Below are 21,807 nucleotides of genomic sequence, written 5' to 3'. Positions count from 1 at the left end.
TGGGAAAAAGGCCTAAACAGACATTTCTCCAAAGAAGACATACAGTTGACTAACAAACATATGAAAAGATGCTCAACATCGCTCATTATTAGAGAAATGCAAACCAAAAGTGCAATGAGATATCACCTCACACCAGTCAGAATGACCCTCATCAAAAAGACTACAAAGAATAAGTGCTGGAGAGGGTATGGAGAAAATGGAATGCTCTTGCACTGTTGGTGGGAATGTAAATTGATATAGCCACAATGAAAGACTGTATGGAGATTCCTTAAAAAACTAGGAATAAAACCACCATATGACCCAGCAATCCCACTAGCATATACCTTGAGTAAACCAAAATTGAAAAAGATACATATTTCACCTTGTTCATTTTTCATTGCAGCATTATTTATAATAGCTAGAACATAGAAGCAACCTAGATGTCCATCAACAGATGAATGGATAGAGAAGTTGTGATACATATACACAATGGAATATTACTCAGCATAAAAAGGAATTAATTTGAGTCAGTTTTGATGATATATACATATCACCATATATATCAGCATATATACAGAATCTAGAAAAATGATTCTGAAGAATTTATTTACAGGGAAACAGTGGAGAAGCAGACATAGAGAATAGACTTATGGACATGGGGAGAAGGGAGGAGAGGGTGAGATGTATGGAAAGAGTAACATGGAAACTTATATGTAAAATAGATAGCCAATGGGAATTTGCTGTATGGCTTAGGAAGCTCAAACAGGGGCTCTGTATCAATCTAGTGGGGTGGGATGGGGAGGGAGATGGGAGGGAGGCTCAAAAGGGAGGGGATATATGTATACCTATGGCTGATTCATGTTGAGGTTTGACAGAAAACAGAAAAATTCTGTAAAGCAATTATCATTCAATAAAAAATAAATTTTTTTTTAAAGTTCTAAAAAAAAGGGGGAGGAGGGGATATATGTGTACCTATGGCTGATTGATGTTGAGGTTTGACAGAAGACAACAAAATTCTGTAAAGCAATTATCCTTCATAAAAAATTAATTAATAAAAAAATCAAATACAGTTGACCCTTAAACAATGCAAGGTTATGGGGAACTCACCTCCTTACAGTTGAAAATTCCTGTATAACTTTACGGTTGGCCCTTGGTATCTGTGGTTCCTCATTCTCAAATTCAACCAACCCTGTGTTGTGTAGTGTTACATTTATTGATAAAAACCCATGTATAAGTGGACCTGCACAGTTCAAACCCATGTTGCTCAAGAGTCACCAGTATAGCAGTAGCCATATTTCTAAACAGGGAGTGTATCTGCTATTCTAAACTCTCTCTATGACTTTACAAAGTATTACTCATTTTGTAAAACAGAATTACCTTTCAGCTCTTCTTGTCCTTACTAGCTAAAGTCTAGATCATATAAGTTATGGTAGATTTACTTGCAGTTATTGCCTAAATCCATCTTTGGCTGCAAAGAATATAATCAATCTGATTTTGGTGTCGACCATCTGATGATATCCATTGTAGAGTCTTCTCTTGTGTTGTTGGAAGAGGGTGTTTGCTATGACCAGTGTGTTCTCTTGGCAGAATTCTATTAGCCTTTGCCTGCTTCATTCTGTACTCCAAGGCCAAATTTGCCAGTTACTCCAGGTGTTTCTTGACTTTCTACTTTTTCATTCCAGTCCCCTAAAATGAAAAGGACATCTTTTTTGGGTGTTAGTGAGAGAGTCATTTCCTAGGCAGGTTGATAAGAAGTCTAGGGGTCCCCAAGGAGAGGGGGGTCTGGAATTCTCAAGGAGGAAAAAATGAAGAACTTTTTTTTCTTTCCTCTACATTCCTTAGGATTATATAACAATAATGTATCCTGCCTGAGGACAGTCTCTGGATTAAACCTTGTGGCTAATCCTGTTATCTTAAAATGTAAATTATGGGAGTAGGTCCAGCCTTTACAAGGATTATATAACAATAATATATCCTGCCTGAGGATATAATCACTGCAGATGGTGACTGCAGCCATGAAATTTAAAGAGCTTACTCCTTGGAAGGAAAGTTATGACCAACCTAGATAGCATATTAAAAAGCAGAGACATTACTTTGCCAACAAAGGTCTGTCTGGTCAAGGCTATGGTTTTTCCAGTGGTCATGTATGGATGTGAGAGTTGGACTGTGAAGAAAGCTGAGCACCAAAGAATTGATGCTTTTGAACTGTGGTGTTGGAGAAGACTCTTGAGAGTCCCTTGGACTGCAAGGAGATCCAACCAGTCCATCCTAAAGGGAGATCAGTCTTGGGTGTTCATTGGAAGGACTGATGCTGAAGCTGAAACTCCAATACTTTGGTCACCTGATGCAAAGAGTTGACTCACTGGAAAAGACCCTGATGCTGGGAGGGATTGGGGGCAGGAGGAGAAAGGGACGACAGAGGATGAGATGGCTGGATGGCATCTCCGACTCGATGGGCATGAGTTTGAGTAAACTCCGGGAGTTGGTGATGGACAGGGAGGCCTGGCGTGCTGCGATTCATGGGGTCGCAAAGAGTCGGACAGGACTGAGCAACTGAACTGAACTGAACTGAACTGTAGTGCCTGAGGACAGTTTCTGGATTAAACCTTCTGGATAATCCTGTTATCTTAAAATGTAAATTATAGGAGTAGGTCTGGTGAGGTCTTTATTACAACCTCCAGACATTCTTTGGATTTATTGGAGAGTATATAACTCCATTGCTAACAAGAGCAAGGGGGTGCTCTTTCTACTCCCTTCTGATGTCTATGTCAGAAGCTTTCTCTATCTTCTTTATACTTTAATAAAACTTTATTACACAAAAGCTCTGAGTGATCAAGCCTCATCTCTGGCCCCAGATTGAATTCTTCTCCTCCAGAGGCCAAGAATCTGGGCGTCTTTGCAAGGTTCAGCCACACCTTTCATTAGTTCTAGAAGGTCTTGTAGATCTTCATAGAACTGTTCAACTTCAGCTTCTTCAGCATTACTGGTCGGGGCATAGACTTGGATTACTGTGATATTGAATGGTTTGCCTTGGAAACGAACAGAGATCATTCTGTCAGTTTTGAGATTGCATCCAAGTACTGCATTTTGGACTCTTTTATTGACTATGATGGCTATTCCATTTCTTCTAAGGGATTTGTGCCCACAGTAGTAGATATAATGGTCATCTGAGTTAAATTCACCCATTCCAGTCCATCTTAGTTCGCTGATTCCTAGAATGTTGATGTTCACTCTTGTCATCTCCTGTTTGACTACTTCCAATTTGCCTTCATTCATGGACCTAACATTCCAGGTTCCTATGCAATATTGCTCTTTACAGCATCAAACCTTGCTTCTATCACCAGTCCCATCCTCAACTGGGTGTTGTTTTTGCTTTGGCTCCAACCCTTCATTCTGTCTGGAGTTATTTCTCCACTGATCTCCAGTAGCATATTGGGCACCTACCTACCTGGAGAGTTCTTCTTTCAGTGTCGTATCTTTTTGCTTTTTCATACGGTTCATGGGGCTCTCGAGGCAAGAATACTGAAGTAGTTTGCCATTCCCTTCTCCAGTGGACCACATTCTGTCAGACCTCTCCACCATGACCCGACCGTCTTGGGTGGCCCCACACGGCATGGCTTAGTTTCATTGAGTTAGACAAGGCTGTGGTCCTGTGATCAGATTGGCTAGTTTTCTGTGATTGTGGTTTCAGTGTGTCTGCCCTCTGATGCCCTCTCTCTGTGCCTACTGTCTTACTTGGGTTCCTCTTACCTTAGACGTGGGGTATCTCTTCATGGCTGCTCCAGCAAAGCATGAAGGTCCCATCACTTCATGGCAGATAGATGAGGAAACAGTGGAAAGAGTGGCTGACTTTATTTTTCTGGGCTCCAAAATAACTGCAGGTGGTGATTGCAGCCATGAAATTAAAAGACGCTTACTCCTTGGAAGGAAAGTTATGACCAACCTAGAAAGCATATTAAAAAGCAGAGACATTACTCTGTCAACAAAGGTCCGTGTAGTCAAACCTATGGTTTTTCCAGTGGTCATGTATAGATGTGAGAGTTGGACTGTGAAGAAAACTGAGCACCAAAGAATTGATGCTTTTGAACTGTAGTGTTGGAGAAGACTCTTGAGAGTCCCTTGGACTGAAAGGAGATCCAACCAGTCCATCCTAAAGGAGATCAGTCCTGGGTGTTCATTGGAAGGACTGATCCTGAAGCTGAAACTCCAATACTTTGGCCACCTGATGCGAAGAGCTGACTCATTTGAAAAGACCCTGATGCTGGGAAAGATGGAAGGCAGGAGGAGAAAGGGATGACAGAGGATGAGATGGCTGGATGGCATCTCCGACTCAATGGACATGGATTTGGGTGGACTCTGTGAGTTGGTGATGGACAGGGAGGCTGGCGTGCTGCGGTTCATGGGGTCACAAAGAGTTGGACACGATTGTGCGACTGAACTGAACTGATTGGCTATATCTACTCACCATTTTACTTTGTCCTTATCTGGGTTTCTGGCCCTGAGATTTTATTGGAGTTTTGTTTTCCTTTTAAATTTTTTCTAAACCCTTATTCCTCCCTCTTCTTTCTCTGTTCCCAACCCCCCTTTCCATGACTTTCATCCAGACCCATCTGTTTCTTCTTTTCCTTTGGGCTGGCTAATACAATATCTTAACACCAATGATTCTAGGTATCAATATCTTGACCTGCAGAGTTCACCTTTTTAGATGTTGTTTTTGAAATGCAGGCTTCATAGTGACTTAAAAACTAATGCATCTTGAGTGCCTTCTTGAGTGAATGTGCGTCCTAAAGACTGAATGAGGGGACCAGGTTGTTTCTTATGAATTACAGCAATCGCTCTTTGGTTGTCCCTACAGCCTGTCTTCTGCCTTCCAACTCTCCCTACCCAGTCCCACCACCACTACCTCCCTGTCGTATTGTTGGAATGATCTTTCTTAAGCTCTCAAATATATATAGTATCATTTAAGGCATTAAACTATCAAGCCCTCATTGTTCATTGGAACTATCAACAGCCCCTCTGCATGTGTTACTAAGCTTTGCTCTTTGCTTCAGTGAGAGTTCATCTTTTTCCGCAGAACTCCTTTCCGCAGAACTCCTTTAATTACTTTTTTTTTCTACAATTGAACTTACCACAGTCTACTCTGTATCTTGTATGCCTGTCTTCCTGACTAAATTACAATCTTGATAAGAGCCAGGAACATCTCTTTTCTTCTTTTGATCCCCATGGAGTTTTGTAAAATGTGGTCATTCAGTAAGTGTTCTTCAGCTGAGCTGAATGCCATCCCAAACAGAATCAGGTGTCTTGACTGGTTGTAGTTTCCAAGAGCAGTTTAATTAGGGCTAAAAAATCAAAGTAGATATTTACAAGCTGAGAAATCTGATGCAGTGAGGTTGGAGGGAGTAGCAGGTGTAAAAATAAATTCCAGAGCCTGCAGTGATCTTTTCTTTTTGGGCACAAGGTGGCAGATGGTACCCATTTCAGTAGTTGCATGGACAGCACCTTGGTGAGGTTGAAGTTTTCTGCCCTATTTTTGAAATCTATGTTTACTTAAAAATTAAAAAAAAAAAAAAAGCGAAGCTAATGCAGCTTTGTGGCTGAAACCTGGGTTTGGATGAAGCAGAGATCCACTGCCTGACTGCAGGTGGTTCTCCCAAAGTTCTGGGCCTTCTGTTTTGTGTGTGTGTTTATATATTCTTTTCTTTTTTTTCCATTTATTTTTATTAGTTGGAGGCTAATTACTTTACAATATTGTAGTGGTTTTTGCCATACATTGACATGAATCAGCCATGGATTTACATGTGTTCCCCATCCCGATCCCTCCTCCCGCCTCCCTCTCCATCCCATCCCTCTGGGTCTTCCCAGTGCACTAGCCCTGAGCACTTGTCTCATGCATCCAACCTGGGCTGGTGATCTGTTTCACCCTTGATAGTATACTTGTTTCAATGCTGTTCTCTCAGAACATCCCACCTTCACCTTCTCCCACAGAGTCTAAAAGTCTATTCTGTACATCTGTGTCTCTTTTTCTGTTTTGCATATAGGGTTATCATTACCATCTTTTTAAACTCCATATATATGTGTTAGTATGCTGTAATGTTCTTTATCTTTCTGGCTTACTTCACTCAGTATAATGGGCTCCAGTTTCATCCATCTCATTAGAACTGATTCGAATGAATTCTTTTTAATGGCTGAGTAATATTCCACGGTGTATATGTACCACAGCTTCCTTATCCATTCGTCTGCTGATGGGCATCTAGGTTGCTCCAATGTCCTGGCTATTATAAACAGTGCTGCGATGAACATTGGGGTGCATGTGTCTCTTTCAGTTCTGGTTTTCTCGGTGTGTATTGGGCCTTCTGTTTTGGACTCATCACTCCATGTCTGCATCAGCTCTTAGCAGTGCATCATGGATGCTGACACATTTAGTGTTTCCCTTAAATGGATGAGGAAAATCAAACATTGTCAGTGTTTTGAATAAATATGCATGAATATTGAGGCTGGGACAGAGGAACTAAAATCTGACCAGAGGATTGAAATGCACAGTTTCCCCACTAAGTAGCAGACTAGGACAGACAACCTTTGGAAGATTTCGCCTGTAATCACCCAGAGAAAACCTTTGTTCTCTCTGTTTTTCCTTTACAGCTCATTGTTTTTCTTTTACAGCACCAAGGGTTTTTCATGTGATCAGACCATTCACATGTAAAGGTCTGATATAATCTGGGATAAAACTTGCAGGTCAATTTCAACTTACTTATCTGCAACTTAAATGCTAGTATAGGTTTCTGTGTGCTTCCCTGGTGGCTTAGTGGTAAAGAAACCGCCTGCCAATGTAGGTTCTATCCCCGGGGGAAGGCAATGGCAGATGGAAATATTTTTCTATTATCTCGTGCCTTTCCTCTTGGCCACAAAATGGCTGCTGCACCTCCAGGCGTCATGTTGTTGCTAAAGAAGAATAGGGTAAGAAAAGAGGAAGGATGGTACTAACTGTACCTGCTCTTACCGAGAAGAGCAAAAGCCTTCCAGAATTCTGCTTCTCTTTCTGATCAGAAGGCTTAGGGCTGATTTCCAGAATGGTATCACAAGGCCATTAGCTGGGAAAGCATCTATACTAAAGGCCAGAAAAAAGAAACAGGCTTGAGATGATTGGAATCAGCCAATGAACAATATCTGCCAAAGTAAGTTTTTACCTTGGTTTTTCATTTGTGCATCTCCTTCTTAAATTCTCCCTCTTTCCCTCCTGCATACCCATTTCCTTCTTTGTTTAGAAAGAGGTAGAACTGAGAAAAGTGATAACATGAAGAGTTGTGTCAGGAAGTAAAATTTGTTCTAGAAGAAATTGTAAACGTGCAACAGAGAAAAGAGCATAGTAGGACATGAAGCAGGATATCTTTATTAGAGCAGAGGAGGTCAGAGGAAAAAGGAAATACTGGCTTGAGCAGAGTGGGATGAAGGGAGGCTTTCAAGCCTTAGTCAGTGGATTAATTTCATAACACTGCCTTTGCCAGAGGCAGAACTCATCTTGTTGAGTCTTAAAGGAAGCACCACAGACAATAGACTTTCTTACAGGTCATTTAATTACAGATTATCATATAAGAGATATTGTTTTTCATGTCTACAGAGCAAACAACAAAGGGTTTTGTGATACAACCTATTTTTAAATGATACCTATTCAAATATTACCTATTCCATGAATCCTTAATGAATTTTTTTCCTTAAAAAAGCATCATAGCTTTGAATAAAATTTCATAAAGCATCATGAGGATTTCACACTATGACCATTAAGATAGCAAGAGTTCTCCCCAAGAGGCCAGGTCTCCTGGCTTATTCAACTCCTGACTCTGTCCTTCATCTGATCTGCTATCAAGTGGGCCCCCTTTATACTGTTAAGTCACTGATAACTAAGAGTTCAAATCTTTATCCTGCTGGGAATTTCTAGTCACCGTCACTCTCACTGGAACTGTCGCTGTCAGATGACTCACTACTGTCATGCTTTTTAGGGGGGCGAAGCCTCCTATTGGGATGGGAGTTCCTGTAACCCCAGGTGCCTTTGCTTTGTGACCCACCCTTGTTCCGTGTGTAATTATGTTGTCTGTGGGGTACATAATGATTTTTCCTGCTGTGTGTTATTATGGTTCCCTCATTATTGGGACCATTATGGGAACCTATTTCATTTTTAATTTCATTATCAAGACCACGAGAAGGAATGAACTGGCCCTGACCTTTGCTCTTACTAGGAAATCTTTGTTTTTCCTTTGAGGTCTCTTGATTTCTATTAGAATGTTCTGTACCTTTTCTGCTGCTACCTTTGCCATTTTTTGGAATTTCATTATAATTAGTACTTTCAGCTCCATCACTACTGCCATCTTTTCTTCTGTCTTTTGAGGGTACATGAGGGTAATGAAACTCTATTTCCCCTTGATGAGCATTTTGGCTGCTGCCATCCACTCTGTTTCCTTCTTTCCCAGGGAGTTTCCTAAAATCCGTGCTACCTATGATGTCATTGCTGCCCTCCACTAGGCTTACATCAGCAGTATTTGCCTCTTGGGCTGTTTTACCCCTGGTTCCAGTAGTTTTTCTGCCATTCCTTTCTTTCTCTGGGATCTCATTATAACCTGGTCCTTTTGCATCAGGGCTAGTGGTCTCAGTTTCACTTGGGCTGAAAAGCTCTGTTTGAGTATCTGTACCTTCTCGGTCAGGATAAATAGCATCTGCTTTACCAGAAATGTCCTTGAAAGGTGGACCATCTCCACTAAAAGGAGAGAGATCATTATCTCCTCTCCCTTGAAGATCAGGGTAACCACTGCCCTCAAAATCACTGGGGATTTTTTTTACTTTGGGGAGCTGTTTTAGATAGTCCATGTTGTGTTGGATGAGGTGGGTAGTTTTGCTTTTTACTGGAATATTCTGGGCTTGGGAATCTCTTTGGTGATTCTTAAGATGTGAGGAGGCTTTAGCATAGTTGGCATCTGCTGGAATTTTGCCTAGGACATTCCTGGGTTTGTTATCTTTGTTTTCTTTCCCCAAGAGTTCAGTCACAGTCCTGGGCTCCGTTCTGTGGTACATGTTATTTCTGATGAGAGCTGTGCCATATACTTGGTTGTGTAGTTTGCGGATAGTAATGTCTCTGTCCTCAGCCCCATGCTTCCCAGTCGATTCAGGATAAATGGACATCTTTAGGTCACTGTGGGCATTTTCTTTGCTACTGATACTGTAGTCTTCATTCACTGACTGTTTATTTCCCAAAAGATTTTGAGATTTTGTGCTTTTGTTATTTTCATTGGTTCCAGGAAGGAACAAGTCTTCCTCTTTTTTCTGGACAATGTTTTCTTTAGGTGCTGGCTCTTGACTTCTCTTGCCAGAATGGGGAAGAGCAATACCTTTGGTTTTTTCTTCCTGCTAAAGTGTAATTTTCAATATAAAGTGATTATTTTATGTTAAAACTTTTAAAATTTAATAATTCTTTTAGGCCATAATGTTTAAAACCCCACCAGATACTTAATAAAAAGAGTCTTTTAACTCAAAAGAGATTTGTTGGCAGAGAGAATTTTGAAATAGACAAAGCAGGTTTCACAGAAAAAGAAGAATGAACAAGGCTTTAAGAGTGGGTGAGATTCCAATACATGAAAGGAAAATGGTGACACTATCCTAAGAATAAGTATCATATTCAAAGGTTTGGAAACAGGAAACATTTGAAAGATAATATGAATAAAACTATAAGGCTGGAGTAGAGAAAGCCTAAAGAGAATGATAAAAAGTGTAATCCTAAATAAGAGAAGTAAATTTGGAAATATAGATTAGGGCCTGATTTTAAAGGAGGATCTGAATTTAAGGAAGACAAATAAGAGAAGTAAATTTGGAAATATAGATTAGGGCCTGATTTTAAAGGAGGATCTGAATTTAAGGAAGACAGAGTGTGGTCCTCACCTTGTGACCAGTGAGACATTTCAAGTGAAATGGAGTTCATCTTTCAAACATGATTATTCTCTCTCTCTCATTCTCTCTCTCTCTCTCCCTCCCCACACCCCTATTCTCTCTCTTTGTTTTGGCCCTGGTCTTCAAAGGTATAAATATTTTCCTCTCTTCTTTTTCCCTTTTTTTTTTTTTTACAGAGGATATACAAATAAAAGAATGTAGGTAATACTAAGCTTCTGATATTCAAACAAAGGATCTTGCAACAACTGTTGGTGACCCTGGTTATTGTCTGAGAAGGTAATCATTATCTTTATTTTCTTCCTCTTTTGTCATGTAACAAACCAAATTAGATAGTCTAGATCAATAGTTTTCAAATTTAGCACTTATCAGAACTATTTGGAAGGCTTACTGAAACAAAGATTGTTGGACCCAATGGCCAGAGTTTGTGATTCTATAGGCTTGGGGTGAGGCTCAAGAATCTGCATTTATGACAAGTTCCCAGCTGATGTTGATGCTGCTGGCCTGTAACTACACTTTGAGAACTACTCTTCTAGATCATAAGTTTAAATAATGAAGGCCCAGATAAGAAAAGCCGCTGAGAGAATAATGGGATGAAAAAGAGAGTGGAGAAGAAGAGTGTTTATGCTTGTATCTCAATTTTTCCTTTTCGGGGAGAAGGTCTGTAAGGATGCTGCTTCATAGACAGCACCTTACCAAACCTGAGGTACAGCCAAGATGCAAGAAGCTTGAACAATGTGGTCAGGAAGAAGAGGGACTGAGATTGATTTTGCCCACTCCCTCTTTCTCTGTGGAAGCATCTGAGAGTTTTCAGGAACTTTCCAGAGGGAGTGAAGTGGCTCTAAAAGGAGCAATGTATTTAGATGGAGCATATATACTAGGAATAATGTGAGACATATATAGACAAAGAGGGATCTACATTGTCCATGAGATCCAGGAGAGGCTGAATCCCCACTGTGCCCTCCATCACCCTGAGACTGTACTGTTTGGCCCTAAGCTGTTGTAGCCAGTGACTTGGCAGGGCAAGCAGTATTGCCCCTTCCATGTCTGAGGATGCCGTGACTTCCTCTCCACTGTTGTATAAGCCGTGTTTGTACATATGGTGTATGGTATGTAGTGGACTAGAGAAGGAAATGACAACCCACTCCAGTATTTCTGCCTGGAAAATCCTATGGACTAAGGAGCCTGAAGGGCTACAGTCCATGGGGTCGCAAAGAATTGGACATGACTGAGTAACCTGGCCACGTTGTAGTGGATGGTGTTAAGCCATACCTGACTCCCTTATATGCATTCTTGCCATCTTAGGGGGAGATGGCGGAAGTGAGGATCTGAGCATTTTTATCCAAAAGAGACTGAACAGTTAAAGATTAGATAAACTTAATTTAAATAGGTTGAATTTAAATTAATTTCTGCATACTCCCTCCGCATTTATTAACACATGGGTGGGAGCTCTTGAGCAAAAGAACAATTATAGGCAGAATAAATAGCATACTTTCCCTCCACCTCAAGCTTATAAGGTGAGCTAAAATTTACAACACTACATAAACCTTTGAACTGGTGGATAACATGAAATCAAAATAAGAGATATTTATTGAGAGACTGAGACATATAAGAAGTTGGGTTGGTGTTTTATGTTCCAGGCAGTACCTGGTGACTTATTAAATGGCAGAGGTAGTGGTCCTACAGGGTTTAATGAAGTTTGGGGGCGATGTGGTAGGGCAGAGACCTGGTATTCAGTCAGGGTTTGCACAGACATACAGAGTGTCAGAACTTCAGGCAGAAGAATTTGGTTTTATTTTATAGAGGATGGGGAGGCAGTGATGGTGTATGAGCAAGAGAGTAACAAGGAGGAATCAGGCTAAGAAAGAACAGTTAGGAGTCTGCTGCAGTGTCTGAGAATGAGATGTAATCACTTGGATTAGGATTATGCCAAAGAAAAAAGTTACAAAGAAAAACCTTCTACTGGTGCCCAAATTGAAGAAGGGGAAATGGCAACCCGCTCCAGTACTCTTGCCTGGAGAATCCCATGGACGGAGGAGCCTGATAAGCTATAGTCCATGGGGTCGCAAAGAGTCGGACGTGACTGAGCGACTTCTCTTCCTTTTCTTTAATAACTAGAATGTTGACATGCAAAAGTGAAGGCAAGAAAAAAGATAACTTTTATATTAGACATATTGCTGTTGAGAGGCTATAGAATCTGAGCTCTAAATGCAACATTCAGTTAGAGACAGAGTTGGGTGTCCCAGCCTCCCAGCCCACGTCCTTCACACATATGATCTGTGGTCAGCTGGTCTGTCCCGGAACATTTTGTCAGCTAATTGCTTGTTACTTTTCATGTCAGATCATTTCACTTAAGGATATTCTAAATTTTTTTTCAATTTTTTTTAACCTGCAACCAGTAACTAGTATCCCTTTTTTCCTGATGGAACAGTCGTTAAGGTTATTTCCTCTTTCGTGTACAACCCTTCCGGGAAAGGAAAGGTTTCCTCCGTATTCACTGAATGCTTTGTCTTCTCCAGGTTGACACATGCAGGTCACTGTTATTACGTCACTAGGTTCAGATCCGTCCTCAAATAGGAGTACTGTTCTACTTGGAAGTCTGCCTGCTTTTTTATATAAATCTTATTAACATTGGAGGCAGAGGGTAATTATCAAGATAAAAATGATTTATGGGGGTGTCTTCTATTCTTACAAAGCTGGCTAATATGCAGTACCCAAACATTTCAATGTGTAGTATTTTTAAGATATAATTTGAAATGACTTATTTTGGGGAGTTATTATTTACTAATCTTTTATAGCAGGTATATTCTGAAAATAAGTAAGGTTTTCTCATGAGGGAAAATATAATAGAAAAACTTTATGATGAGGTTTTTTTTGGAATAAAAAATATTTTAAACATTTGACTTAAGCCATTGCATCTGGAAAAGTTTTACCTGGACATCTATTCTTTCCTTTGCAACCAAGTTCATTATCTCACTGCTAATAGAAACTTTTGAGTTAAACAGGTACACTATAATAATCCCTTCTTAATTTTTCCCCTTCCTATTCTGAAGGGGGGAGTTTTGTTTTATATTTGATGCTTTTACTGCTTTTGAAACAGTAACATGTATACTAATGAGCTGTGTGAATTTCTTTATAGATCAAACAGATTTCTTTTATAGAAAAGTTAAACAACTTCTAAATCGTGGTATATGATGGCCAATCATTTTGCATTTGCTTATGCCAGTTGACTTCTGATTGCATTGTTGATTGTATGATGGTTGAACAGTGAACGTATCCATTGGCCAATCTGCTTTCCTATATCCTGCTTTCCTATCTCCATGCCTTGGCTCACTTTATTCTTTTCATGGAGAACAGTCTCTCCCACACAAATGTTTACTCAAATCCTACTCATCCTCCAGCTGAATTATTTCCAATATATAGCTTTCTGTGAGCACCAGTTTAGGAACTAATCTTTTCTACTCCAAGCCCTAAAGCATGACTTTTGGGGGTACCACTCAGATAGCACTTTCTTTTTCAGGGTATAGTCAATTTTGTAAGCACATTTTATTCTTTTCTAACTCTAAAATCCTGGAAAGAGTTAAGTTTTATCAATCATTTATCTCACATAATATCTTGAACAATAGGAAGCACTCAACATATATTTGTTACAACCAGTAAGTTTAAAAGACACTGAGTCTTACAGATGTTAAATCTTAGAGATGCATTTAAAGAATATTGAGCAGAACAAAATAACATTCTGAAGGGAAACTGCTACTTTTATGGGGAATGAAGCCAGATTTGGGGGAAAAAAGTAAATAGTCATTTTGTTGATGGCATTTTAAACTGTTTCTAGCTCTTTGGCCAATGAATTTACAAGAAGGGACTGAGTGAAAAGAAGTATTGTTTTACTCCAGTGACAGAGCACTTATTCTTTCTCTTCCAAGCATCCTGACACAGATAGTGTCATCTGTAGAATGAATTTAAGGGACATTAAAATGTGTCACTTTTTCCTAAAAAAGGTCAAAATGATTTCCTTCTAATCCCTCCCCCATAAGAGCATATGATACAGTATGTCCAGAAAACCTCCTTATAAAGGATCAAACGTTTCAGTGTTTGAAAAGCAGAGACATTACACTGCTGACAAAGGTCTGTATGTATAGTCAAGGCTGTATAGTATGTGTCTTCCCAGTGGTCACATACAGTTGAGAGAGCTGGACCATAAAGAGGGCAGAACGCCAAATAATTGATGCCTTTGAATTGTGGTGCTGGAGAAACTTTACTTTACTCAGAAGCAATAACATGAAAAACTCATGGGTGTCTGGCGTCCACCAGCATCACATGTGCTGTGGCAGGTCTTAAAGCAGGGTAGGGTTTGGGCCAGGGCATGAGGTGGCCTGTCTGTGTCAGGAAGACTCTGGGACCCAGAGGTCCGTAGCAGAGATGCTCCAGGAGCCTGGGACCAGGGAAAGGGACAAAAGCACCAGCCACAGACAGAAACTCCAGACCAGACAAAAGTAAATGTCTCCCTTACAGTTTCTCCCAGTGTTGATCCAGAGCTGGCTCAGGATAAGGATCACTTGGATTCGACTTACCTTCACATCAGTTTGGTTTTTCCTTCCAGACGAGGTGGAAGCATATTTAAACATATAATAACCATGTTTCTCATGGTGACCCTTGTACGTTATCTACAAAAACACAACATTGTATTAATGTGGATTTATCTTTAACTTAGAAGTTTTCTGGCTCTCTTTTTTTTCCATTTATTTTTATTAGTCGGAGGCTAATTACTTTACAATATTGTAGTGGTTTTTGTCTGGCTCTCTTTTTAATAGTAAAAGATATTTTTAACTCCGGTGAAGTCTACTTATGCATCTAACAGATGGTAGTACTTCTGATAACCACAGGAGGGCGTATGTCAGCCAGCTCCCGAAGAGAGCAGCTTGTTTCTGTCTGTAAATCGGTTTTCCTTGACGATGAGTATGAATATCAAACAGCTCTCTCCTCAGAGTGTATCAATTTTACTATAAATTTCAATGCAAATGGAGAATGGGTAATATTTTCAGGTAGGAGAAGGCAGCGGTATGAGGAGAAAGGCGGATTTTACAGTATTCATGCTGATGTCAAATTGGCAAAACTCGCAGCATAAACATTCAGGCTCTTAAGCTTGTAGTTTTTGCCTTTGTAATTTTAAGCTAAGATAGAGAACAGAAGATTGTTAGTTTTTAGAACAGAATTTTCTGAGACCGCCAGGAGAAACCCTGCTAGGCAGAAGTAAACTGCAATTTGGTGACATGAAATGCTGAGAGTTCTTGTTTAACTTTCTGGTTGCATGTGAAAACTAACTCCATGTACAGAGAATTCCTCATAAGGACTTGTTCGCTCACTTCCCTTTGTTTTCTCCCTCATTTATTACTTTGTTCTCATGTACATGCATGGGAAAATATTGTTTGCTAATAGCAACATCCTAGAATTTTATCCCTCTGAAGGAAGAAATCACATGAAGAGAAACAAGTTCCCATTCAGAAGGCTTTTTTCTTTTATATCACACATTGTGTGAATTAAAAGTGCCAAAAGTAGGTTGTGTAATTTTCCATTTCCATTCTAGGTACACAAGAATATTTTGACAGTTAAAAATTTCCCCATATTGACTTTTCTCTTTATAGAGTTGGAAGAGGTGTATTTGAGAAGAATAATTCTGTTTACCCTCTGTTCTTCCACACAGTCTTGCTTCGTTTTCTCAGCCTGTGGTTGCAATGTCTGAAAGGAAACAAGAAATAAAACATCACCAAGTATTTCTTCTTTCACTCATTTCTTCAAACAATAAATGTCTCCTTTATTTTTCTCACTCAGTGCTCAGTTCTCAGTCCCTCAGTCGTATCCAACTCTTCGTGACCCCATGGACAGTAGCCCACCAGGCTCCTCTGTCCATGGAATTTTCCAGGCCAGAATACTAGGGTGGGTTGCTATTTCCTCCTCCAGGGGATCATCCCAACCCAGGGACCAAACCCAAGTTTCCTGCGTTGGCAGGAAGATTCTTCTGTGTGCCACCTGAGAAACCTTTTTCTCTCACTGGGTTATTCAATGTAGAAAATCATTCTGACCAAAAGAAGATGGTCACGTACATGACATTTGTTTCTACATTGAAGGAGGGTGCTGACCTTCCTTCCCTAGAGGGAGACAGTGCTGTCTCTACTAAGAACCTCGTTCAGTATGGGAGAACAGCTGAGTTGGGAGGGGTGGCCCTCCAAGTGAAAAAGCTTAAATGTCATTTGTATCCACTGAAAAATTTTCCCTGGCACGCTGGGAGTGTTTGGTATCGGTGAACTAAAATCAGAGTTGAGTGAGGTGTGGATTGTATGTGCATTGATGGTATAAGTTCAGTCATTGCTGTTAGAATTAGGATATGATGCTCCTGATGGTCCATCAAAAGTGAAACCATAGCCCTGCACCAAAGGGGAAGGAATACACTGGAGAGGGGACTTTGTTGTTGCCAGTCACCTGGGCAGTTTTTCTTTCAGGGAAAGGGAAAATGACATTTTGAAAGATTGTATTTTATAGAATGTGATTTATGGGATGACACTATGAACGGTTAAGCTTTCCATTGCTTCTACTATCAAAAATCCAGAATCTTACCTAACAAAAAAACTGAAGAAAGTTACTTTTTTTTTCAATTTCATAGTAATTTTTATCCCCTAAGGGCATATTTTATAATTCTACCCTTTATTGCCCCCTCCTTTTGTTGGTTCTTATACGATCATGTGCATATAAATTTAGAGCATTGTATCATTCCTCAGAAATATCAAAAGAGCTTAAGTAGCTCTGGAAATGGGGCTATAGGAGAGAGAAAATATTTTAAAAAATGATATAGGTACCTATTAAGCAAAAGAAAGAAATGATAGTTTGGGGTATTCAGTATCTTCTTACAGAACATACATGTAACGTGTGAAAAACTTACATGATAGTATAGAGAACCTAAATATAGTTCACAATAATAAATCATAAATTTATAACAAAGTAACCTATAACAAAGTCTTTATGGTCTCATTGCATATTGATGCTTATTAATTAAATTGCATGGCTCAACAATCATATTTTATTTTTTCCACTTAAAATTTTGTTTTTGAAGGAAACAAGAATGTTACCCCTAAATATGCCTTTTAAAAATGTGAACCATTTAAAATGTCTTCATTGAAATTGTTGCAGTGTTGTTTCTGTTTTATGGTTTAGTTTTTGGCCACAAAGCTTGTGGGATCTTAACTCCCTGACTAGTGATCGAACCTGTACCCCCTGCATTGAAAAGCGAAGTCTTAAGCACTGGATCACCAGGGAAGTCCCCTAAATATGCCTTTTTGACATAAAAATTATTTTGAGCTGAAGGCAATTAAGAAGTAAAACATGTAGAAAAAGTTTCCTTTTCTGCCTAAAGGTAGGGAATAAATTCTCCTTTTACTAGAGACAATTTCTTATCGGTCTAGAGATGGCACAGGGGAATATGCAAATAAATCTTGTTAAACTAATCTTGATCTTCCTAATTAAGGAAGATAAGGATTATCTAATCCTATCCTGTTTGTCCTGTCAATTCTTCACAATATCTTACTACTTTGTCTAAATGGAATTAAAAACCTCCTGCCCTCATCATTTCTTTCAGCCCTCATTCTTTTGTGAAGTCTTCCATATACCTGTAAAATTATAAAACAAATTTGTATGCTCTTCTCCTGTTAATCTGTCTTTGTTGGTTTCATTTTCAGACCCAGCCAGAGACCCAAAGAAGATTGAGGAAAATCTTTTCCTCTCCTAGAGTTTGAATTTGGATTATATATCCAGAACATAGGTAAGTGGCTCAGTATACACTGATTTCTGATACCACCAATCTGTAATTGAATAATTTAGATAATTACCCAAATAAAATCCATTTGGAAGAAAACGTCACACATAGCTATTTGTAATTCCAAATTTGTCTCTGTATCCTTGCCTAACCTCTTTCACTTGAAATCTGCACCACTCCTCCTCCCACACCCCCTCCCTACCCACTTGGCAGTTCTGCCCTTGAACGTGGCTCTGAAATGGAGATGGCCTTGTTTCCTTCAGAGGAAGAAGACTGGCATCCTCTCTTGACCAGTGGTCAGTGGATTGATGTTGACATAGCACATTTACTGGAAAATGGTCAGAGATGCCGCTCCAGCTGTCCTTTGGAATGTGTTGCTCAAAATAGACCCATCCTCAGCTGGTGGGATTGAGCTGGGTCAGCAGGACCCACTCCATCCTCCTCACGCCTCGCGCGTGCCTCTGTGGCCCTGACTGAGCAAAGTCAGTTCTGTGTATTGGGCCTGGCAGATGTCTATTTTAAGCTGTACGCACCCCCACAGGACTGCTAGAGCATGCGTGCTGAGAGGGGACCTGTTTTCTCAACTCCTACTCTCCTCAGCGGTTGGCATGGCTCACGCTTGTCAGTGGTTGCTTACCCACTCACTCAGGACCTGTATGTAAGTTCTTCTCTGACAACAGAATGACCACTTGCTTCCACGCTTCTCCAACCCTGAGAAGTTAGGATGTTTTTCAGACATTATCTTATGAGCACTGTGTCTCCTTGGCAGAAAATATCTGTAACACTCAGCATTTTCACAAGATGAGTTAGTCACATCCTGAGTGTTTATCTGGGTGAATCAAGGAGAAGAAAAGACACAGAAGGAAACTGGAGCTTGATTTGGGTTAAGCTGCGGGGAACTTCTTTCCATCTTTAGCCTTGCTGATGAAGAGAAGATCACTAGCAGGATCTCACAGTGTTGGAATGTTGCAAGAATTACAGAAAAGCTCTGGTTCCTTTGTGTAGTCTTACAGTTATACAGTCTAGTTGCTTAGCCATAGAGCATTCAAGTCAAACTCTTTTCAGATTTTGGTAAAATATTGAGAAGTTCTTTTGACATGTTACAATTAGAGTATATTTGCTCATTGGCATTAACTGATTGAAACACTATGGCTGGCTATTGGTTTTCTTGAAAATATTCTTTCTGGTGCTTCTCCAAAGGCAACATGTGGACATCTTGTAATTCTTACATGTTCGTTGAGGGCCTTCTTGGTGACAGACATTTGTGCCAAGTGTTGGATACTTCTCTGTGTTCGGTATTTTATTGTAACTGAACTAGGTAAGTGCTACTAGTTTACAAAGATGTTGCTTAAAGGAAAAATAGATAAAGAGAGCAAGAGATTATATGATGTGCAACTGAATTTGTAAATGCTTACTGGTGCTGCCAGGGTCAAGCTGAAAAGGAGCAGTTCCAAACAGAAGATTCGCATCTTTGAGAATCTCTGTAAAAAGACAATAATATTTTATCCTAAAGTATTGCCAGTTATGAACTGTAGCCATAAGAATAAATAGAACACAAAAGTCTATATAAATATCCATCCCCTTAGCAGTCCATTAGTCCATTTCCTTTTGTTTAAAAAAACTGTATATAATTTAAATCTAAGTGTAGAAACTTTAAGAGCTTTCATATGTCTAATCATTCCAATGTGAATGTGAAAATTGTCCAACATTATTAAAACAATATAGAAATGAATTTATAGATATTTATTTACTCTATTGTCAGCCCAAACTTTTCCCTTTTGTCTTTAGAGAGAGAGAATTTAATTGAATTATTTATATAATTCAGAATAATATTAAGCAAAGAGTTAGTAAACTTGAAGATAGATCAATAGAAATGTAATTTGAACAAGAAAGGGAAAAAAGATTTTTAAATGACCATTTTCTTTTAGCCCTTTGTAAGTGTATTCAGCTTACTCAGGGACCTGTGTGATGATAGCAATGATCAACTCAGAATTCTATGTCTCAGAGAGGAAGTATAGCAAAATTAAGAACTAGGGTTTTAAAGTGAGATTTATGTTTGAGTTCTTGACTCTGTTATTTAATAGCCAAGGAACCCTGGGCAAGTCATTTAAACTCTCCTAACTTTGGTTACCTCATTTGTAAGACGTGAGTAATATTTATAGTTATATCTGATGAAAAAACTCTTAGATAGCTCTTTACACAAAGTCTGGCACATAGTAAATGCTCAATAAAGGTTAGCTATAGTCATTAAAATAAATGAACAGTTTAAAAATAACATTAAGTTAGTATAACAGCTCGTAACAGACTAAATGAATCTGCCAGGATAGCAAGCCCCACTGTGAGGAATGAAATCTTGTTTGCTATCAGCCTGGTGCCCAAATATATATCCTCATACTCATTAGCAAAGTATATGAAGTGGGAGCCACCTGTGGTCTGGAGACCAAGACAATTTATATAATACCTATTTTAATAGCTAACATTTACTGAAAACTAAAATGAGCCAAACACTGTTCTAAAAATTTGACATGTATTCAATTATTGTAGATAACAATAACCCTATGGAGTTAGGTGATGTTACCAGCCCTGTTTTATAGATTAATAAATAGACACAAATTCAAATAATTTGTCCCAGAATTCCTAGGTGTTCAGAGGCAGAACCAGGATTAGCAGCCAGGCAATGTAGCCCTAGAGCCAGACTCTACACCACCTTGAATAAGTTTCTATTCTTTTATCTTATTGCAGAACAATCTACATGGAGTTGATATAAAGGCTAATCATAGAATTATATTGGGCTCAACAAAATGATGTTTAAAAGACTAACATTTTATTATGGATAAAGGTACATGTTTATACTTTGGTAAATGTGTTAAGAGAATCTACTGAGTTTGTTTAAGTCTAGAAAGCCAATAGATTGAAAAAGAAAATTGACATAACTTTGGATGACTCATCTGTTGGTTTTGATACTAAGTATTTTACTAATTACCACACAGACATATAACAACCAATATGAAAATTAAAAATTTACACCACTCTTTGGTAGTACTTGAGAGAAAAATACTTTTAATAGGAAAAATAAGCTAAATACTATTGTAATTTTCAATCATTTCAAAGTAAAAACTTTGGTGAAATAAATAAAACTATTAAATATATTCTAAAATCCTGGGCTATTATCCTCTAAATTAATGCAATTTTAAGAACCTTAATCCTAGTCATGATTTAGCTTCTGAGCGTTCTAGGGATCAGGACAGTGTAAGCCATGTATCTAATAACTTATGCTAATCAATAGAAATATCAGCACAGATGAGGTTTGAGAGCATAAGTCTGATCATATTATCCTTATTCTGTCTTATAAGCAAAAGTATAGAGTAAAATTAAAGTCCTTGAGTCATTGTGTAGATTGATAATATTGGTAGTCAGACCAGAGAGAAAATGCTACCAAGCCACAAATTTTAGTTGTTCATTTCTAGAGCTTAGTAACGCACTTTCTTTTTATAAAACAAAACACTAAATATTACATAGTTGTGCCCACTGGAAAATATTTTCAATATGCATTTATTTTCAAAAGCAACATTCCTACCTGAATGGCATGCATCTTAAAAATGTAAACTATGTTATAAGGCTATTTGCTATCAAGAGAGTCAAATTACCTGGAGATCTTTGACCTTCAGAATACCTGGTTTCTTCTGCAGGATTAGCAGTCTTTGGGTATTTTGCTGAAATTTAAAGTTTGTTAGAGTACCCAATGGCCAATCAGCACTGGCTCATTTAGCACTAGAAAACAATTTGCTACCAGTGTCCACAGATAACCATAGGGGGCAGAGTAATTTTAATCTAAAAATGTTTTTGTGGTAAAAAGCTGCTATCAAATGTTCCAGAAAGTGGGATAAACAGAAAATATAAATACCTCAGCTTGGTATATTATGTTGTCAAATAATTAAAAGTGATTTCAGAACTATTAGTTCTGGCTGAGTAACTCGCAAGTTTACAAACAGAAAACATTGCAGCTATTCTTTTGTGTAGAAAGTTTGTCATTTCAATTGTGCCTGAATGAACTTCAGCGATATTTAAGAAAAATGCATTGAGTGCCTATTATG

At 38.9% G+C, this 21,807-nt stretch overlaps 1 protein-coding gene across 2 annotated transcripts; it reads right to left on the bottom strand.

Annotated features, from left to right (window-relative positions):
- Positions 1–7,532: 7,532 nt before the first annotated feature.
- MEPE (matrix extracellular phosphoglycoprotein) lies at positions 7,533–21,434 on the bottom strand. 2 transcript variants are annotated; one of them, XM_043438582.1, is made up of 5 exons: positions 21,361–21,434; positions 19,129–19,194; positions 15,592–15,645; positions 14,481–14,573; positions 7,533–9,369 (listed from the first exon to the last, which is right to left on the bottom strand). In XM_043438582.1, the coding sequence occupies exons 2-5, from the start codon at positions 19,180–19,182 to the stop codon at positions 7,909–7,911; spliced, it is 1,662 nt and encodes a 553-aa protein (XP_043294517.1). In that variant the 5' UTR covers positions 19,183–19,194; positions 21,361–21,434; the 3' UTR covers positions 7,533–7,908. The 2 variants fall into 2 exon arrangements, with proteins under 2 accessions (XP_043294517.1, XP_043294515.1); XM_043438580.1 differs by having other exon boundaries at positions 7,533–9,372; positions 21,361–21,432.
- Between the last annotated feature and the right edge of the window lie 373 nt (positions 21,435–21,807).

This window comes from Cervus canadensis, chromosome 19 (assembly GCF_019320065.1).
Source record: "Cervus canadensis isolate Bull #8, Minnesota chromosome 19, ASM1932006v1, whole genome shotgun sequence".
NCBI classification, from domain to species: Eukaryota; Metazoa; Chordata; class Mammalia; order Artiodactyla; family Cervidae; genus Cervus; species Cervus canadensis.
Note: the sequence above shows the minus strand (reverse complement) of the source record. Positions and strands in the feature narration are given on the sequence as shown.